Source organism: Ranitomeya imitator, chromosome 5 (genome assembly GCF_032444005.1).
Source record: "Ranitomeya imitator isolate aRanImi1 chromosome 5, aRanImi1.pri, whole genome shotgun sequence".
Classification (NCBI taxonomy): domain Eukaryota; kingdom Metazoa; phylum Chordata; class Amphibia; order Anura; family Dendrobatidae; genus Ranitomeya; species Ranitomeya imitator.
Genome location: NC_091286.1, coordinates 258404380 through 258426693, shown reverse-complemented (window position 1 = coordinate 258426693; position 22314 = coordinate 258404380). Strand labels below are relative to the sequence as shown.

General features: G+C 45.2%; 1 protein-coding gene across 1 annotated transcript; it reads left to right on the top strand.

Moving 5' to 3' along the window:
* The first annotated feature begins 812 nt into the window (after positions 1–812).
* On the top strand, positions 813–8334 carry LOC138637727 (uncharacterized). The gene is made up of 3 exons (XM_069726632.1): positions 813–819; positions 889–1172; positions 7351–8334. Exons 1-3 carry the CDS (start codon positions 813–815, stop codon positions 8332–8334), a joined length of 1275 nt encoding a protein of 424 aa, XP_069582733.1.
* The last annotated feature ends 13980 nt before the right edge of the window (positions 8335–22314 follow it).

Genomic DNA, 22314 nt, shown 5'->3' with positions numbered 1-22314 from the left:
ATTTTATTTAAAGCTAGTGTAAGTAAAATTGTCCTGTCTTCTTACACATTCGCACGGTGAACAATCTGATATACATCATAAACATTCTCTGTCTTCCAAAGTAATCAGACTTTTCTCTGTAGACTAAAGGCCCCGTCTCACGTAGCGAGATCGCTAGCGAGATCGCTGCTGAGTCACAAGTTTTGTGACGCAACAGCGATCTCAGTAGCGATCTCACTATGTGTGACACGTAGCAGCGATCAGGCCCCTGCTGTGAGATCGCTGGTCGTGTCGGAATGGCCTGGACCATTTTTTGATCGTTGAGGTCCCGCTGGGGAACACACATCGCTTTGTTTGACACCTTACCAACGACCTCATTGACGACTCAGACACCGACATATAGGCGTGCATTTGCGTTGCCTTTTCCGCGCCCATTCTGTTCCGATTGGTGGTCGCTACTGCGTTCTGATTGGTTTGCGGCCATGCCTATGAGGCGACACATAATAGCCCTTCCGTCCTTTGTTCCTGAGCACGTGGTGGATTGCAGATCGTTGTAGAGTTCTCCGGCCTGCGACTCCTCTTCCATTTCGATAATCTGTTCTGCAAGGATTCTTCTGACAACTATACATTGTGTACGGTATGTATTGTTTGGGGTCGCAAGTGCGTTTTCATTGTCCCCTAAATTTTTTATAGGGCACCTAAAAATAATTTCCTGCTATCATTGCTGTGGAGGGATGGAGTGAGGGCTTGGCTGCTATCTGTGTACATATACTTTTACACGGGCTATTTTAGGGGGTCTTGTGCTTGCACACCCATACAGCATGTTTTCTGTCATGTATGGTAACGGAATGGAGTTTTTTTTTTTTTTTCTTTATTAACTTTCTCATCTTTTTCTTTTATGTGTTTCAGTGTGCAGCATCATGAACAATGCGCAGTGTGCTGTTGTGTTTGCTGCATTGCTGGTTGAGGAAGCTCGGCGGCAAGATGAGGCCCGGATGCAAGAGAGGCGTTCTAAACGAAAGCGTCGCATGTGGACCAGAGAATGGCTGCAGAAGAGGTCTGATTTGTCCCACATGCAACTTGTGAGAGAGCTTCAGGACAAGAATCCTCATGATTTCCGCAACTATCTGCGGATGTCTGAGGAATCCTTCAAACATTTACTGGAAAGAATTACTCCACTGATTCAACGGAAGGTGTTGTGAATTCTGTGGCAGAGCTCCTTCCTGTGGTCACAAGTGGTACTTTGGCTGATTCTCTCTGTGGTTCCATCTGTGGTTCCATCTGTTGATCCTCCTGCCCCGATTTTGGTGGAGGGGGAGTTGGAGTATATTGTGGAGAAGATTTTGGATTCTCGTGTTTCAAGACGGAAACTCCAGTATCTGGTTAAGTGGAAGGGTTATGCTCAGGAAGATAATTCCTGGGTCTTTGCCTCTGATGTCCATGCTCCCGATCTTGTTCGTGCCTTTCATATGGCTCATCCTGGTCGTCCTGGGGGCTCTGGTGAGGGTTCGGTGACCCCTCCTCAAGGGGGGGGTACTGTTGTGAATTCTGTGGCAGAGCTCCCTCCTGTGGTCATAAGTGGTACTTCGGCTGATTCTCTCTGTGAGCTTCCGTTGGTGGAGGAGAGTGGTACTGCAGCTTCTGAGTTTCCTTCCTCAGGTGATGTGGTGAAGTCGTTAGGTGCTGCTCTATTTAACTCCACCTTGTGCTTTAATCCTGGCTTCCAGTCAATGTTCTAGTTTTGGACCTGTTTCCTCCTGGATCGTTCCTGTGGCCTGCTGCTCTGCATAGCTAAGTTCCGCTTTGCTATTTTGTTTGCTGTTTTTTCTGCCCAGCATTGCTTATTTGTTTTTTCTTGCTTGCTGGAAACTCTGGGACGCAGAGGGTGTACCTCCGTGCCGTTAGTTCGGTACAGAGGGTCTTTTTGCCCCCTTTGCATGGTTGTTTGTAGGGTTTTGTGTTGACCGCAAAGTTACCTTTCCTATCCTCGCTCTGTTCAGAAAGTCGGGCCTCACTTTGCTAAATCTATTTCATCTCTACGTTTGTCTTTTCATCTTTACTCACAGTCATTATATGTGGGGGCTGCCTTTTCCTTTGGGGTATTTCTCTGAGGCAAGGTAGGCTTTTTTTTCTATCTTCAGGCTAGCTAGTTTCTCAGGCTGTGCCGAGTTGCATAGGGAGCGTTAGGCGCAATCCACGGCTGCCTCTAGTATTGGTTGGAGAGGATTAGGGATTGCGGTCAGCAGAGTTTCCACGTCTCAGAGCTCGTTCTATATTTTTGGGTTGTTGTCAGGTCACTGTATGTGCTCTGACTTCTATGTCCATTTTGGTACTGAATTACCAGATCATAACAGTACTGGAAGCCAAAATACTAATGATTCTCAATAGAGGGAAAAAAGAAGTTCTGAGACCATTTTTTTTTCTCTGCACTGTGTTTTGCCTTTTTTTTTCCCCTAGACATTTGGGTGGTTCAGGACACAGGTGTAGCGATGGACATTAAAGGTCTGTCTTCATGTGTGGATCAGCTCACGGCAAGAGTACAAAATATTCAAGACTTTGTGGTTCAGAATTCTATGTTAGAACCAAGAATTCCTATTCCTTATTTGGTTTTTGGAGATAGAACTAAATTTCTGAGTTTCAAAAATAATTGTAAACTATTTCTGGCTTTGAAACCTCGCTCCTCTGGTGACCCAGTTCAACAAGTTAGGATCATTATTTCTTTTTTACGTGGCGACCCTAAGGACTGGGCATTTTCTCTTGCGTCAGGAGATCCTGCATTAAGTAATATCGATGCGTTTTTCCTGGCGCTCGGATTGCTGTACGATGAACCTAATTCAGTGGATCAGGCAGAGAAAAATTTGCTGGCTCTGTGTCAGGGTCAGGATGAGATAGAGGTATATTGTCAGAAATTTAGAAAGTGGTCCGTACTCACTCAATGGAATGAAGGTGCGCTCGCAGCTATTTTCAGAAAGGGTCTCTCTGAAGCCCTTAAAGATGTCATGGTGGGATTTCCTATGCCTGCTGGTCTGAATGAGTCTATGTCTCTGGCCATTCAGATCGGTCGACGCTTGCGTGAGCGTAAATCTGTGCACCATTTGGCGGTATTACCTGAGCATAAACCTGAGCCTATGCAGTGCGATAGGACTTTGACCAGAGTTGAACGGCAAGAACACAGACGTCTGAATGGGCTGTGTTTCTACTGTGGTGATTCCACTCATGCTATCTCTGATTGTCCTAAGCGCACTAAGCGGTTCGCTAGGTCTGCCACCATTGGTACGGTACAGTCAAAATTTCTTTTGTCCGTTACCTTGATCTGCTCTTTGTCATCTTATTCTGTCATGGCATTTGTGGATTCAGGTGCTGCCCTGAATTTGATGGACTTGGAGTATGCTAGGCGTTGTGGGTTTTTCTTGGAGCCCTTGCAGTGTCCTATTCCATTGAGAGGAATTGATGCTACGCCTTTGGCCAAGAATAAGCCTCAGTACTGGACCCAGCTGACCATGTACATGGCTCCTGCACATCAGGAGGCTATTCGCTTTCTGGTATTGCATAATCTGCATGATGTGGTCGTGTTGGGGTTGCCATGGCTACAAGTCCATAATCCAGTATTAGATTGGAAATCCATGTCTGTGTCCAGCTGGGGTTGTCAGGTGGTACATGGTGATGTCCCATTTCTGTCTATTTCGTCATCCACCCCTTCTGAGGTTCCAGAGTTCTTGTCTGATTACCGGGATGTATTTGATGAGCCCAAGTCTGATACCCTACCTCCGCATAGGGATTGTGATTGTGCTATCGATTTGATTCCTGGTAGTAAATTCCCAAAGGGTCGACTGTTTAATTTATCTGTGCCTGAGCATGCCGCTATGCGGAGTTACGTGAAGGAGTCCTTGGAGAAAGGGCATATTCGCCCGTCATCGTCGCCATTAGGAGCAGGGTTCTTTTTTGTGGCCAAGAAGGATGGTTCGCTGAGACCTTGTATAGATTACCGCCTTCTTAATAAGATCACGGTTAAATTTCAGTACCCCTTGCCGTTGTTATCTGATTTGTTTGCTCGGATTAAGGGGGCTAGTTGGTTCACCAAGATAGATCTTCGTGGTGCGTATAATCTTGTGCGTATTAAGCGAGGCGATGAATGGAAAACTGCATTTAATACGCCCGAGGGCCATTTTGAGTATCTAGTAATGCCATTCGGACTTGCCAATGCTCCATCAGTGTTTCAGTCCTTTATGCATGACATCTTCCGAGAGTACCTGGATAAATTCCTGATTGTGTACTTGGATGACATTTTGATCTTCTCGGATGATTGGGAGTCTCATTTGAAGCAGGTCAGAACGGTGTTTCAGGTCCTGCGTGCTAATTCTTTGTTTGTGAAGGGATCAAAGTGTCTCTTTGGTGTTCAGAAGGTTTCATTTTTGGGGTTCATTTTTTCCCCTTCTACTATCGAGATGGACCCTGTTAAGGTCCAAGCCATTCATGATTGGACTCAGCCGACATCTCTGAAAAGTCTGCAAAAGTTCCTGGGCTTTGCTAATTTTTATCGTCGCTTTATCTGCAATTTTTCTAGTATTGCTAAACCATTGACCGATTTGACCAAGAAGGGTGCTGATGTGGTCAATTGGTCTTCTGCTGCTGTGGAAGCTTTTCAAGAGTTGAAGCGTCGTTTTTCTTCTGCCCCTGTGTTGTGTCAACCAGATGTTTCGCTTCCTTTCCAGGTCGAGGTTGATGCTTCTGAGATTGGAGCAGGGGCTGTTTTGTCGCAGAGAAGTTCTGATTGCTCGGTGATGAAACCATGCGCCTTCTTTTCCAGGAAGTTTTCGCCTGCTGAGCGAAATTATGATGTTGGTAATCGAGAGTTGCTGGCCATGAAGTGGGCATTCGAGGAGTCGCGTCATTGGCTTGAAGGAGCTAAGCATCGTGTGGTGGTCTTGACTGATCATAAGAACTTGACTTATCTCGAGTCTGCCAAGCGGTTGAATCCTAGACGGGCTCGTTGGTCGCTGTTTTTTGCCCGTTTTGACTTTGTGATTTCGTACCTTCCGGGCTCTAAAAATGTGAAGGCGGATGCTCTGTCTAGGAGTTTTGTGCCCGACTCTCCGGGTTTATCTGAGCCGGCGGGTATTCTCAAAGAGGGAGTAATTGTGTCTGCCATCTCCCCTGATTTGCGGCGGGTGCTGCAAAAATTTCAGGCTAATAAACCTGATCGTTGCCCAGCGGAGAAACTGTTTGTCCCTGATAGGTGGACGAATAAAGTTATCTCTGAGGTTCATTGTTCGGTATTGGCTGGTCATCCTGGAATCTTTGGTACCAGAGAGTTAGTGGCTAGATCCTTTTGGTGGCCATCTCTGTCGCGGGATGTGCGTTCTTTTGTGCAGTCCTGTGGGATTTGTGCTCGGGCTAAGCCCTGCTGTTCTCGTGCCAGTGGGTTGCTTTTGCCCTTGCCGGTCCCGAAGAGGCCTTGGACACATATCTCTATGGATTTTATTTCAGATCTTCCCGTCTCTCAAAAAATGTCAGTCATTTGGGTGGTTTGTGATCGCTTCTCTAAGATGGTCCATTTGGTACCCTTGTCTAAATTACCTTCCTCCTCTGATTTGGTGCCATTGTTCTTCCAGCATGTGGTTCGTTTACATGGCATTCCAGAGAATATCGTTTCTGACAGAGGTTCCCAGTTTGTTTCGAGGTTTTGGCGGGCCTTTTGGGCTAGGATGGGCATTGACTTGTCTTTTTCCTCGGCTTTCCATCCTCAGACTAATGGCCAGACCGAACGAACCAATCAGACCTTGGAAACATATCTGAGATGCTTTGTTTCTGCTGATCAGGACGACTGGGTGTCCTTTTTGCCTTTGGCTGAGTTCGCCCTTAATAATCGGGCCAGCTCGGCTACCTTGGTTTCGCCGTTTTTCTGCAACTCTGGGTTCCATCCTCGTTTCTCTTCAGGGCAGGTTGAGTCTTCGGACTGTCCTGGTGTGGATACTGTGGTGGACAGGTTGCAGCAGATTTGGACTCATGTAGTGGACAATTTGACCTTGTCCCAGGAGATGGCTCAACGTTTCGCTAATCGCAGACACTGTGTGGGTTCCCGACTTCGTGTTGGGGATTTGGTTTGGTTATCTTCTCGTCATATTCCTATGAAGGTTTCCTCTCCTAAGTTTAAACCTCGTTTCATTGGTCCGTATAGGATTTCTGAGGTTCTTAATCCTGTGTCTTTTCGTCTGACCCTTCCAGATTCTTTTTCCATTCATAACGTATTCCATAGGTCATTGTTGCGGAGATACGTGGCACCTGTGGTTCCATCTTTTGATCCTCCTGCCCCGATTTTGGTGGAGGGGGAGTTGGAGTATATTGTGGAGAAGATTTTGGATTCTCGTGTTTCAAGACGGAAACTCCAGTATCTGGTTAAGTGGAAGGGTTATGCTCAGGAAGATAATTCCTGGGTCTTTGCCTCTGATGTCCATGCTCCCGATCTTGTTCGTGCCTTTCATATGGCTCATCCTGGTCGTCCTGGGGGCTCTGGTGAGGGTTCGGTGACCCCTCCTCAAGGGGGGGGTACTGTTGTGAATTCTGTGGCAGAGCTCCCTCCTGTGGTCATAAGTGGTACTTCGGCTGATTCTCTCTGTGAGCTTCCGTTGGTGGAGGAGAGTGGTACTGCAGCTTCTGAGTTTCCTTCCTCAGGTGATGTGGTGAAGTCGTTAGGTGCTGCTCTATTTAACTCCACCTTGTGCTTTGATCCTGGCTTCCAGTCAATGTTCTAGTTTTGGACCTGTTTCCTCCTGGATCGTTCCTGTGGCCTGCTGCTCTGCATAGCTAAGTTCCGCTTTGCTATTTTGTTTGCTGTTTTTTCTGCCCAGCATTGCTTATTTGTTTTTTCTTGCTTGCTGGAAACTCTGGGACGCAGAGGGTGTACCTCCGTGCCGTTAGTTCGGTACGGAGGGTCTTTTTGCCCCCTTTGCGTGGTTGTTTGTAGGGTTTTGTGTTGACTGCAAAGTTACCTTTCCTATCCTCGCTCTGTTCAGAAAGTCGGGCCTCACTTTGCTAAATCTATTTCATCTCTACGTTTGTCTTTTCATCTTTACTCACAGTCATTATATGTGGGGGCTGCCTTTTCCTTTGGGGTATTTCTCTGAGGCAAGGTAGGCTTTTTTTTCTATCTTCAGGCTAGCTAGTTTCTCAGGCTGTGCCGAGTTGCATAGGGAGCGTTAGGCGCAATCCACGGCTGCCTCTAGTATTGGTTGGAGAGGATTAGGGATTGCGGTCAGCAGAGTTTCCACGTCTCAGAGCTCGTTCTATATTTTTGGGTTGTTGTCAGGTCACTGTATGTGCTCTGACTTCTATGTCCATTTTGGTACTGAATTACCAGATCATAACAGGAAGGATACAGTGATGCGTGCTGCCATCCCGGCCGATGAAAGATTGGCAGTTACGCTTCGATTCCTGGCCACCGGGCGCTCGCTACAAGACTTGCATTTTTCTTCAGCCATTTCAAGGACCCTGCTCAGCGTTCTAATTCCAGAGACATGTGATGCGATTTTCCACAGTCTACGTAGCTACATGCAGTTTCCCAACACGGAGGAGGAATGGAAAAAGATTGCCTCCGATTTTGAGCAGCTTTGGCAGTTCCCAAACTGTGGTGGGGCTTTGGACGGGAAACATGTCCGGATCAGTCAACCACCGAACAGCGGATCCTACTTATTTAATTATAAGGGCTACTTCAGCATCATCCTGATGGCCCTTGTTAACGCGAATTATGAATTTATAAATGTAGATGTTGGCATGAACGGAAGGGTTTCCGATGGTGGCATTTTAGAGCACACACTCTTTGGAGAGCGTTTGAACAACTGGGAACTTCACTTGCCTCCCAACTCTGAGACTAGAGGCAACCTTAATTTTGTTTTTGTCGGTGATGAGGCCTTCCCGCTTCATCCCAATCTTATCAAACCGTTCCCCCAAAAAAGTCTAACAGAGGAAAGAAGAATTTTCAATTACCGTTTGTCAAGGGCACGTTGGGTTGTAGAAAATGCATTCGGTATCATGGCCAATCGCTTCAGAGTTTTCCACACGCCTATTAACATGAAGCTTGAATCGATAGACTCCGTTGTTTTGGCTTGTTGTGTGCTTCACAACTTCCTTCGCCGTCGCGATGCTTTGGCGTACAGTCCACCTGGCTTCATGGATTCTGTGGGCCTAGTAAATGGGGAAGTGCAGCTCGGTGAATGGCGTGCAAATGATCCCGCAATTGCAGGCCTTCAACCATTGTTACCTGGCAGAAACACCCACGATGCGAAGACCTGCCGAGACAACTACTGCCAATATTTTAACGGTCCTGGTGCTGTTACTTGGCAGAATCAGAACTTATAGTGGGCTACTACTGACATTTATACACTGTTTTACTTATTGTACTGATTTGTCTAATAAACTGTGTGTTTTACTTTGAAAAAGCTTTGTTTCTCATTCTTTCTGCAGTAAGGGCCCGTATATACATACGTGTATTCCTATGTATACAGATACATCCATATACATCAACATTGAAATCTACACAGATACCTACATATACACATACATACTCACAGACATACAAATATAAATACCTATCTAAACATTAATACATATCCATACATGAAACCACCAACACTCCAGTCTTCCAGTGCAACCAGAGACGCTGTATTGATAATGCGTAACATTCAGAACGCAGTAGCGTCTTCGGTGTGACCTGGAGATTACAATACAGGCCACTTCCTTCGCGAACGCAGTAGCGTCCTCTAATAACCGCGGTGACGTTGATGCGTCGTGGGCGTGGTTTACGGCGCTGATGCGTTGTGGGCGGGTTAAAGGACAGTGCTGCGGCCTTGCTTTTACCTAGTGGTGGCAAAATGGCGGCCAGGCGTCGTGCAACGCCTTGGAGTGACGCAGAAGTGCGTTACCTGGTAACTGAGGTAGATGCCCGTGATTATGGGTGTCATAATCACCAAGAGCATCCCGTCCTCCATAAGCAGGCTGTGCTGCGGAGGATCAGTCGGGGCCTAGCCCAGAGATTTGGAGTGCAGCGCTCCAGTACCCAGATCCGGAAGAAGCTGGCGGATCTGCAGTACAGGTTCAGTGAGCGCCTAGCCAGCATCCGGTCACAGAGCCTTCCACATCGTGGTGAGTGTTGTTAAGATAGGTTAGCATAGTATATGGCCACGACCGTTTTTACACACATACACATACACATACACACATATACGTATACACCTCACAGTGCTCCATCTTGTATATTGGCAGCACATAATGCTATGCTCCGTACATACACACGCATGTGGCTCTGCACACATGCTGGTACGCTCCGCACAAACCAGGCTCTGCTCCGCACGCCTCGTACACACTCGGCTCCGCACGCCTCGTACACACCCGGCTCGGCTCTGCACGCCTCGTACACACCCGGCTCTGCTCCGCACACATCGTAAACACTCGGCTCTGCACGCCTTGTACACACCCGGCTCTGCTCCGCACGCCTCGTACACACCCGGCTCGGCTCCGCACGCCTCGTACACACCCGGCTCGGCTCTGCACGCCTCGTACACACTCGGCTCCGCACGCCTCGTACACACCCGGCTCGGCTCTGCACGCCTCGTACACACCCGGCTCTGCTCCGCACGCCTCGTACACACTCGGCTCTGCACGCCTCGTACACACCCGGCTCTGCTCCGCACGCCTCGTACACACCCGGCTCGGCTCAGCACGCCTCGTACACACTCGGCTCTGCACGCCTCGTACACACCCGGCTCTGCTCCGCACGCCTCGTACACACCCGGCTCGGCTCCGCACGCCTCGGAGACACCCGGCTACGCTCTGTGCTCCTCGTGCACACCCGGCACTGCACAGTCCTGCATACAAATGAAGCCCCTGATCATATGACCCAAAATACGGCCCAGTATATGGCGGCACATTTGTTACAACAGTAATTACAGTGCAGCACCTCAGGTATGTAATAATGTAATAATTTTTTTTTCTCCAGCAACAGCAGACCCGGAGCCCCAGCAGGAGTCAACGACAGGCTCGTCACCAACAGGGTCGCCAGCATCACTCCGTGACATGGGTGAAGCCTTGTCCCCCGGTAATTCTTGCACTTCAAAAAAAAGGTCCATACAGCTCGTAAAGGATAGGACTGTCGTGTACTATGAAGTGTTGTATCTTTCCCTAGGCGGTGATGCCAGGGGATCCGGGTGGTCCCTTAGTTCTTCATCACCCGATTTACCCGGAAACCGTAAGTGTTAAATAACAAACACGTACATGATAGTTAGATGCATGTACAAACTAAGTTTTACCATTCCCTCCATAGAAATCCCAACATTAGAGGACCTCCAGGCATCACACAGGAGGATGATGGCGACACAGGGGACACTGGCTGAGCAAGTCAAACAGCACGGAGTGATGCTGGCTCGTTTTGTGGCTGCACAACAGCAGAGCGGCAGCCATTAATTTTTTTTTGTTGTTGATGGTTTTGTACTATGTAAGTTTATTAGGTTGTTGTTATCTTTATATTGTTTATAAAACAAAATAACAGTTTATATCCCCTGATGTGTACGCTTTGTTAAAAACAACAAACATGTTTCATCACGCACACTCATTATATGTATGCATCTGTATACATGCACCCAGCCCATTACCCCGCCTACTAGACCTGCAAATAACTATATGCTTAATTCAGTAAAGCAGGCTGCAAGTTTGAATTATCAAAACAATTTTATTTATAACAATTTTTAACATAAATTAACATTTTAATTTAACTCTTTAATATAAAATAACTTAACTATACAACAATTATACTTATAACCCGAAATATTAAATGGAACTATAGTTCTTCATAATGGTTTTCACCATTCAAAAATCCTTGGCTGGGCGGAGATGATAATTGCCCAAGGAAAGAATGGGAAAACCTGGGATATTGTGGTGGAGGGGCAAGCGGCATGTTTGGATGAGATCTAAATTGACGGTGTGCTGGTGTGCCACGCATTGCCTCAGGCGTTTCATTCATCGGCTGCCATAAACAAGGATCACGGTGCATAAAACTGTGCACACTTGACCTTTCATCTAGCTGACCCGCTGCTGCTTTGCTTAAAGTTTCAAAAATCACCCTCTCGGCGTGGATCCTTTGTGTGTCTTGCAGCTTCCCTAGCCGATCAGCGACAAAGTTGGCAAAGGTGTCCACGGTACTGTTGCTCTGCTGGCTTAACATTTGCTTTGCCAAAGTGACCAACTCTGTTGATGGCGACACGGTGTCCTTTCTTCTACGACCATTGTTAATCCGCCGTGGTACATAAGCTGTGTTGGGGGTTGAGGGTGCAGGGTCTTCACTAGACCCCTCAGTAGCCTCAGCCCGGCTTGGTTCATCTCCCAGCAGGTCCTCACTGGTCGGTGTGGACAGATCATCATGCCGATCTTGCTGCAGGAACAGAAAATTAAGAATTAAGTGGAGGAACTAGTAGTACAGGATAGGATTTTTTCATTCAACGGTATGAGCACTGAGTGGGGCAAAAAAGTAAAGGATTGTACTTATCTGAAGTGGAAGGGATAACTTGGAGAAAATGCAGCATAATAAAAGAGGGAAAAACTTAGTTACTATTTTCTACTCGACTATGGCATGAGAGACCAAGTTTTAAAGCTTTTTACAGGGAAGCAAGCAAAGAAGGTACTTACATCTCCAACAGGGGTGTCAGTCGGGATCACAGGGTCTTCATCCAGGGTCTGCCGCATTGAAGATGCCATTGTGCGCAGGAGCTCCTGGTCACGGGTGAAGCCAAGCAAGTCAAAGTACCATAACGATGGCACATAAACCTCGTCTGTGGCGGCACCAGACTTCTTTGACTTCACCTTTTAATCCGACAAGGAAAAAATCCCAAAGTAAAGATAACTACACTTCAAGCAGATGCACCAATTTTTAAACCAATCAAGAAAAAAACCACTTGAATATAAATAATCAGAAAGATATATAAAAATTCAAAATATTTTATTGACACCAATAGAACAATACACAAATAATAAAAACATGAGGAGCAGCTCTGGACATCCAAAATAATAATATATATAATGTTTTGTAGAAGGATATTTCCTATTATAATATCTGAGTACCACTAGTCAGGAAAAAGTAATACACCTGCTTCTCAAAGCTGCTATATAAACATATTTCGTAGGGCTACTATATCAATGTATTTCCACCATGGGACATAAGTATAAGGGAGAAAGTGCATAAATATCTATATCAGAGTGAATATTCTAAAAGTAACTTTCAGTATAATGCACCTACCCCTCACATAAAGCAGCTTTAAAGCAAGAAAAGTGCATAGTGCATAGTGCAAAAGTATACATACTGACCAGTAGTCATAACAGATGAACCGGAGCTGCCTCCTCACACTCCAACGCGCGTTTCACACGTCTTGCTTCTTCTTCACCACCTTGTTGAGCTCCTTTTTATAAACTGTGCGTAGACCCTGGATCTTTTTCCGGACTACACTCTCATCCACCTTCTCGCTGGGGTTATGCTGCTTAAACAGAGCAACAAGTTTGGCAAATGCCTCCCTCTTCTTATTTCTGTTGCTGTAGTCAGCGGATTTAATCTGCCAAAGGCAGGGCAGGGATCGATACATCTCAATTAATTCCCGTACAAATTCCTCGGTATTGAAAGACATCTGAAAGAAAGAATAGCATACAGTAGGCATATATGGAAAATTTTAAACAACATTTGGAAAAGAGTTATGTATGAGCCACACTACTGTGAATGTAAAATAGAGAACAATGCGCCTGGACTGCTAATAATCTCTGCCAGTCTGCAGTCCCTCCTTCCAATAGTCCTCCACTGACCACACCAATGCTGCCTGTGTACCCCTGCCATGCAAATGGAACCGGCATAGAGCCAAATTTATTATTTAAAAAATAAGGCCTAGTAACCCTGTCTGCGGTCACTCTGTGCCCACGAGACTACCTAAAATGGCTCCATGTGCTAAAGTATATATACACAGATACCAACAAAGCACTCCCTCCCTCCTTCCAGAGCAAAGATAGCAGATTAATAGGTGCCCTAAGGGAATGGAAAGGGAATGGAAACGCATTTGAGACCCCAAATGATACCTACCGTGCACAAAGTATAGATATCCGAAGAACCGTTGAAGAATAGAAACGAATAGAAGTCGCAGGCCGGAGAACTCTACAATGATCTGCAATCCACCACGCGCTCAGGAACAAAGGACGGAAGAGCTATCGTGTCGCCTCATATGGCTAGGCCGCCGACCAATCAGAACGCAGTAGCGACCACCAATCGTAACTGAATGGGGGCGGAAAAGGCAATGCAAAGGCACGCCTGTGTGACTACAACGTCACACAAGACGTCCCTCATCGAGGTCTGTATCGTTATAATAGCAGCCATGTGACAGGGTCACAACGACCAACGACATCGTTGTACAGGTCGCTACAGGTCGCCGCATCGCTGCTGCGTCGTTGGGAAGATCGCACTGTTTGACATCTCACCAGCGATCTCATAGCGACGCAGCAACGATCCCGGACAGGTCGTATCGTTGTCGGGATCGCTTAAGCGTCGCTATGTGTGACAGGGCCTTAACTTGTTTATTGGTCAACAGGTTGATGTATATGAATCGAAATAACTGTGGATGGATGTAGTAAAACAAATATACTTTTTCAAGGGTAATGGAGTTTTAGTAACATAATGCAGGAGAAAGTTTTATACTGTTCTGTTCTGCTAGACTGCTTCTTACAAAATGACTGCTTCACCAGGACCTTTTTACTCCAAATGTAATGAGGTTTTTTCCCACAATGGAATTGACAGCTTAACAGAAAAACAACTTGTATTATAATTACACATCACCACATGGTGTTATTACCACAGTAGACATCATTAAGGCCGGGTTCACATTAGCGTTTCAGTCCGCAGCTTGGGGCTGCAGACTTCTTTCCTTAAGCTCCACCTGCTTCCCTGAGATCCAACTTGGTGAACCATTTTGCCCCAATAATCTGATTGAACAAATCAGGTGTGAGTGTGAGGGGATATCAGTCCCAGATAGTAATCCGATTTAACTAGCGAAAGTCCAAACAGGGATACAGGTCCCCATCTTTCTTCTTAACGAAAAAGAACTATGATGATACAGGCGAAGATGAAGGTCCAATGTGTCCCCTTTTCAGAGAACACCTCCTCAAAATCAGACAGAAAATATGTTCTTCAGAGCACACAAAGAGAACTTCCACTTTAGCAAGTACCACAGGATGTGGGGTCACTACAGGTCTATCCGTGAGGCATCTCTTACGTATACGTATGGCAATAGCCATGGCGGCCCCCAACAATGTTGGCGTTTCATACTGTGTCAATGCACTCTTCAACTGTTCAGACAGGCCCTGACAAAACTGACTAATAAGGACAGGATCATCCACTGGGTGTCAGTGGCCCATCTACAGAATTCTGAACAGAAATGCTCTGACGGTCGGTCTCCCTACTGGATCTTATGAAGTTTAGACTCCACAAGGAAGACCTGGACTGGGTCATCATAAACGAGGCAAAGAGCCGCAAAATAATCCATCCACCAACTGGAATTACAGTGAGTCGGATGGGGGTGAGAAAGCCTAGGATTGAGCCTCTCCTTAAAAAAGGGAGACAATAATCCCCACCCTCTGTACCTCACTCCTAGATGACCAGATACAGTATGAAGCCTGAAATAGAGCTTGCAGGTTTTCTGGAATGCAGCAAATTTATCCTGACCCCCAGTAAACCTATCCAGGATCGCGGCTTTAGGTTCCATTTCAGTTGTCCGTTGTGATGAGACCTCAGACCGTAGGTCAGACAGCTCAAAAGACAGACCCTGCAGCTGTCTCGCAAGGTTAGCGATGTGATCCATGTAAAGATCCATAAAAATGTGGGGCCAGTGAAAAAGTCAGGCTGTGACTGTCTATGGCAAAGGGGCCTCAAACTGTCCCTGGAACTGGGACCCTAACTATCCTTGTCCCGAGGGTACTCTTGAAGGTACAGAGGCCTGAGTCTCTGACCTTACTATGTTCCTGTTAAACCTCTCCCTTCACCCACTGGGCAAGGGACAGAAATGTAAGATAAACAAGACACAAAGACAAAACAGGGATAACAGAAGCACTCAACAAAGGTAGAGAGGTATATAGGGAAGGACAGGAACATACCAACCAAATGGGAATAGGACAATGAGCAAAGTATTCACCCAAAAACAGCACGCAACAATCCCCTGTAACAACAATGATCTCCAATTCAGCACAGCATCTCCAAGGAGCTAGGAAGCAAAGCTTTCACTGGCAAGGCAGATAAGGTCTGGCCAGATTTTATAGGGAGAGGTAACCAGATCTGAAGCAGATGAAATGGAGCTTCAAGTTTCTGACAGCACAGAAAGGGTCGTTAACCTCTTCAACACCAAAGGAAACCAAATCTATTTACTATGGGACACAAACACACAGGCTAAATGGAAGATCTGTGATTCACAATGTGTAGTGATCTTCTAACCCCAGTAACACACTCGTGACAGTTTCATTCCTCCTCCTCTACACATACTGCGGATCCATAGGTACCCAAAGTTCCAGTTTTGTTTTACAGCGCCACAGAACAGAATCACAAAACTGCTGTGGCTTATTTATGAGGGTTTCATCATATTTCTCTTGCATTAAAGTCAGCAGAGGTGTTCATCTCAGAGTTCAGGCATGAAGCCCTTAAACTTGCTGTATGCAAACAAGCTTAAGGCTATGTGCACACGTTCAGGAATTCATGCAGAAAATTCCTGTGAAAATCCGGACATTTCTGGCAGATTTCCACATGAAATCCGCATGCGTTTTTTGCGCGTTTTTTGCGCGGTTTTGACGCGGTTTTGATGCGGTTTTGGCGCATTTTTTTCCGGACATTTCCCAATGCATTAGACAGTGGGAAAACCGTGAAAAAAACGCAAAATTAATGAGCAGGTTCATTATTTTTCCGCAATGCGTTTTTCATGCGGAAAAACGCACATCATGTGCACAGAAATTGCGGATTTCATTAAAAATGATAGGATGCTTAATCTATGCAGATTATTTGCGGTTTTATAGCGTTTTTATAGCGCAGAAACGCTAGAAAACCGCAAATAATCTGCAACGTGTGCACATAGCCTTACTGTGCAAACTGAAACCTCAGTGCATGCTGCAACCAAATCTTGCTGCTGGTCTTTTGCTGTCATTCTAGAATTTTTAACCACCTGCCTTCTTAAGAACTTGGTGGCCGCTGGCATTAGTTTTTTCTTTGTGCCACATCCAGGTAGAGTGAGCAGTGTTCCTTTAACTTTGAACTTGCAAACTATTCTTCCAACTGTATCACTTGGAACTTTCAATAACATTACCATATTTTTGCATCCTTTTCCTTGTTTGTGCAAGACAATAATTTCTCATCCTAACTTTTTGGATTACTCTTCCTGCTCTATTTCCAATATTCAATTAAATGTCAGAATCAAGAACCTCCCGCAAGCTAGTCCAGGTATTTACAGTATGTTTTTTTCTGTCATGATAGGATAGTCTTTTGATTAATTTTGATTAATTGCATCATATATGCTTGATACAACTTATGAATTGCAAATGTATACTCTTATGAGGGATTCTGTTTAAGGGTTGAATAATTCTGAGATTGCTGTAGTCATTAGAAGTGACATTTTACTATTAATTTAGAGAAACTTCCTATTATATTACAATAGTTGGGTTGAGCCATTTCCATTGTACTTGTTTGATTGCTTTGTTGCAAACCACATAAAGTTTTATTCAATTTGCTAATAAACCTAATGTGCAGTAGAGGTTGAATAATTTTTATCGCAAGTGTATATTTATGTACACTGATAAAAATAAAAATTAGTAAGAGCAACTGAAATCATCTGTTAGTGACATAATATATTGAAAGGGAATTTGTAGTTATACTTCGCGCTACTGCAAGGATAAATTCAGAAAAAATATCAAGGATTCTCAGTGGTTTATTAATATTTTTCCTGAATTTATCCCTGCAGCAGTGCGGAGTATAACTACAAATTCCCTTTCAATATATGGTTCTTTTGGTCGTGGATGACCTGTGGATCTGCAGCAGCTGTCAACCTATATGCCTTTATCTCATCCTATCAAGGTGAGCAAACTTCATAATATATTCTCTCCTTTGTAATGTGGATAAGACCCTATTGCGCTTTTCTGTCTCTATTTTTTTTGCAATAGTTAGTGACATAATAGCATTCCAAAAAACGAGTCAAAATAACAAGGGAAATTGAGAAAATATGAAGTTGACATGTTGCACATTGGACACTTACTTTCCATATCTGCTCTACATATTTTTCAGTTCTATTTGCAACTATTAACTGAAAGTTCGCAGTGGACTATGCAAAGTTCACAGTGTACTAAAACAATAGGTGTTTGCAGTGGGAAATGACAGATCTCCAGTATGACTCGAGTCGTTACTGCTCCGTTATGTTACAAGAACTCATGTTTCTTTGAGTGAAGCTGAAGGACTATAAGATATAATTTTCTGATATATACCGTAAAAGTCTTCATAGCTAAATATCTGGTTTGGCAATGTCAAGCTCTGCAGTTGTGTAGACAGCTTTGAGACACCGAGGTGGCCTTTAGGGAGGGAGGCAGAAAGCCCTTGTAGGCTGTGAAACACAAGCAGCAATTGAAGCTGGCTGTGGGTTAGCAGTGCATCTTGAGGTCCTGTGAAAGTCTGTGCAGCCTAGCTTGGCAATCTTCCAAGACATATTCACATCACTGTTCTCAGAGATCCTAGTTTAGGAGAATTTAACTGAGAACAGAAATTTAGATGCGTTTCTATCAACCACAAAGAAGCCCTTTTATAGACAGCCCAATGACTGAATTGTGTTTGAACCCTCTTGAAACAGTGCCCTTGCTTGCTCACGACTGATCTTAGACTAGCAACAGGTGAAGTTCTCAATAAGTGACCACCACCATTCAAAGTTGAACATATTTTAGTTGACATAAGTGGGCTACATGGAAGATCACATACTTCACTACACAGTCCTGGGAGACCATATTTTATGATTGGAAGATAAGTAACATATATGTCCTCAAAGTCACATATGTCTGATGCAGAAGACAGAATGCTATCATTGGACCGAGGTCCCATTCTCTTTCTTCCCTCCACTAAGAACTAATATTAGTGCACAACTTGAATGAGACAGTCATTGCTGCTCATGTGCCAAAATAAGTGGAGTGATATGCCTATAGGGACAATACATACATACTAGTGCATTGTGTGATTGGCACTGTTGGAGCGTACTAATTGGCTGATACTGTTATGTGGCACCTTTGCTGAAATCAGGGTCTCTGCCCCTGCATTGTGCTTGTCATGATCTAGTCTGGAGTTTGTTTTCTGCTATCCTCTCTCTGGACAGGTCATGCGGGCGTTAACCCCCTCTGCCTCGTTTTGGAGCTGGCTGGGCTTTTTCAGTCCTCTGCAGTCTGCCGGCCAGCATCAGTGATAGTTCATGCTTGTAGGCTAGAGCAGCTGACCCGTATACCCTTGTGATCCTTCTGCCTCTGACTTCCCGTATTTGTGCGAGACCCGTTCCCTGTCCCTGACTTAGTGTTCGTCTGGAGGTTTTCCTTACAGTGTATGACTCGGCCTGATCTCTGAGCCCCGCCTCTTGCTTTCCGTCTTTGACACCTTGTTCCCCGGCCAGCTTTGACTTCTGGCTTGTACCCCGACTTCGTCTTGCATCTCATGTTTTGGATACCGTGCTCCTGTTTGGCTTTGACTTCTGGCTTGTCTCTGACTTCATGCATTGCTGTGACCTCTGTTACTTCTGCTCCTGTCAGTTACTGACTCTGCTCTTCTGACCACTCTTGACCACTCTTTCATTACCCGTGACACCTGTGCAGCTGCTCAGAGTTGCTACGCTGTGAGTGTGCAACCTCTCTTTCCTCACCAGCACCCCCTGGTGAAGATTGCGCTAAACTGCACTGCAGCCGCATCACAGTGATGCTTTCTGATGGGATAGCAAGAACATAGTGAAAGATTCCCTTTAAACAATCCACTAGATCAGGGGTGTCAAACTGCATTCCTCGAGGGCCGCAAACCATGCGAGTTTTCAAGATTTCCTTAGCTTTGCACAAGGTGCTGCAATCATTATGTGTGTAGGTGATTAAATTATCACCTGTGCAGTACAAGGAAATCCTGAAAACATGACCTGTTTGCAGCCCTTGAGGAATGCAGTTTGACACCCCTGCACTAGATGTTACATTGTCTCTGACACCAAAATTGAGCTTTTCCACAAATGTAGAAGAAATTAATCGTCCAACTATAACATTAAAACAAATTGCCTAGAAATGTTTGTCTTCCTTGTTCCACCAAAACAACTTTAACCCATTGAGGCATGAATTCTACAAGACCTCTGAAGGTATCCCTTGGTATCAGGCTCTAAGATGTTAGCAACAGATGTTCTGTATATTGGGAGATGGAGTCTCCATGGATTGAGATCGAAGGTATTGGGAAACTAAGTCAACACATTGAACTCTTTCTCATGGTCTTCAAACACTTCTTAAACTTTTTACAGTTATATGAAAAAGTTTGGGCACCCCTAGTAATCTTAATCTTAAGGTTTTATAAAAATTGTTTTTTTTTGCAACAGCTATTTCAGTTTCATATATCTAATAACCGTTGGACACAGTAATGTTTCTGCCTTGAAATTAGGTTTATTGTACTATCAGAAAATGTGCAATCTGCATTCAAACAAAATTTGACAGGTGCATAAGTATGGGCACCCCACCAGAAAAGTGACATTAATATTTAGTAGATCCTCCTTTTGCAAAAATAACAGCCTCTAGTCGCTTCCTGTAGCTTTTAATGAGTTCCTGGATCCTGGATGAAGGTATTTTGACCATTCCTCTTTACAAAACAATTCCAGTTCAGTTAAGTTTGATGGTCGCCGAGCATGGACAGCCCTCTTCAAATGATCCCACAGATGTTCAATGATATTCATGTCTGGGGACTGGGATGGCCATTCCAGAATAGTGTAATTGTTCCTCTGCATGAATGCCTGAGTAGATTTGGAGCGGTGTTTTGGATCATTGTCTTGCTGAAAGATCCATCCCCTGCGTAACTTCCACTTTGTCACTGATTCATGAACATTATTGTCAAGAATCTGCTGATACTGAGAGGAATCCATGCGTCCCTCAACTTTAACAAGATTCCTGGTGCCGGCATTGGCCACACAGCCCCAAAGCATGATGGAACCTCCACCAAATTTCACTGTGGGTAGCAAGTGTTTTTCTTGGAATGCTGTGTTTTTTGGCTGCCATGCATAATGCCTTTTTGTATGACCAAACAACTCAATCTTGGTTTCATCAGTCTACAGGACCTTCTTCCAAAATAAAAATTGGCTTCTCCAAATGTGCTTTTGCATACCTCAGCCGACTCTGTTTGTGGCGTGCTTGCAGAAACGGCTTCTTTCGCATCACTCTCACATACAACTTCTCCTTGTGCAAAGTGCGTTGTATAGTTGACCGATGCACAGTGACACCATCTGCAGCAAGTTGATGCTGCAGCTCTCTGGAGGTGGTCTGAGGATTGTCCTTGACTGATCTCACCATTCTTCTTCTCTGCCTTTCTGATGTTTTTCTTGGCCTGCCACTTCTGGCCTTAACAAGAACTGTACCTGTGTTCTTCCATTTCCTTACTATGTTCCTCACAGTGAAAATTGACAGGTTAAATCTCTGAAACAGCTTTTTGTATCCTTCCCCTGAACAACTATGTTGAATAATCTTTGCTTTCAGATCAGTAGACAGTTGTTTTGAGGAGCCCATGATGCCACTCTTCAGAGGAGATTCAAACAGGAGAACAACTTGCAAGTGGCCACTTTAAGTAGCTTTTCCCATGATTGCATACACCTGGCTATGAAGTTCAAAGCTAAATGAGGTTAGAAAACAAAAAAAAGTGCTTTAGTAAGTCAGTAAAAAGTAGGTAGGAGTATTTAAAACAAGAAAATGATAAGAGTGCCCATACTTATGCACCTGTCAAATTTAGTTTGAATGCAGATTGCACATTTTCTGTTAGTACAATAAACCTCATTTCAAGGCAGAAACATTACTGTGTCCAACAGTGATTAGATATATGAAACTGAAATAGCTGTTGAAAAAAAAACTATTTTTATAAAACATTAAGCTTAAGATTAATAGGGGTGCCCAAACTTTTTCATATAACTGTAATTGCAGTGTGGAAGGGCATATTATCCTTTTAAAAAAGGCCACTACCATTATAGAATAACTAGCTATTGAACCCGTTCTACGCCCGGGTGGCGAGTATTTATATTGGTATATGGTCTCCATCCTGATATGTGCTGCTCCATCCTGCGTCCCCATCCTGTCATGTGCTGCACCCATCCTGCGTCCCCATCCTGTCATGTGCTGCTCCCATCCTGCGCCCCCATTCTGACATGTGCTGCTCCAATCCTGCGCCATCGTTCTTTCATGTGCTGCTCCCATCCTGCGCCCCCATCCTGTCATGTGCTGCCCCCATTTTGTCATGTGCTGCTCCCATCCTGCGCCCCCATCCTGTCATGTGCTGCTCCCATCCTGCGCACCCGTTCTGTCATGTGCTGCTCCAATCCTGCGCCACCATTCTTTAATTTGCTGCTCCCATCCATATGCCCCATACGCTGCTCCATAAAGGTTTATGGCCCCCATAAGATGCTCCATGGTATATGCCCCGTACACTGCTCCATAAAGGTTGATGGCCCCCATAAGATGCTCCATAGTGTATGCCCCGTATGCTGTTCCATAAAGGTTTATGGCCCCCATAAGATGCTCCATGGTATATGCCCCCGTACACTGCTCCATAAAGGTTTATGGCCCCCATAAGATGCTCCATGGTATATGCCCCCGTACACTGCTCCATAAAGGTTTATGGGCCCCATAAGATGCTCCATGGTATATGCCCCCGTACACTGCTCCATAAAGGTTTATGGACCCCATAAGATGCTCCATGGTATATGCCCCCGTACACTGCTCCATTATGGTTTATGGCCCCATAAGATGCTCCATTGTATATGCCCCGTACACTGCTCCATTATGGTTTATGGCCCCATAAGATGCTCCATAATATATGCCCCGTATGCTGCTGCAGTATATAAAAAAAAAATACCATACTCACCTATCATCGCTGGGCGCCGAGTGCTGGGGGGCTTGAGCAGGCAGGGACACCGGCGCACTGTGGGGGTCAGGTGCCGGTATCGCCGCCAGCTCAGGCCCTCCAGCACTTGCAATATTCACCTGGCCCCGTTCCACCGCTGCGCGCCGCCATCTTCCGGGTCCTCTGGCTGTGACTGGTCAGTC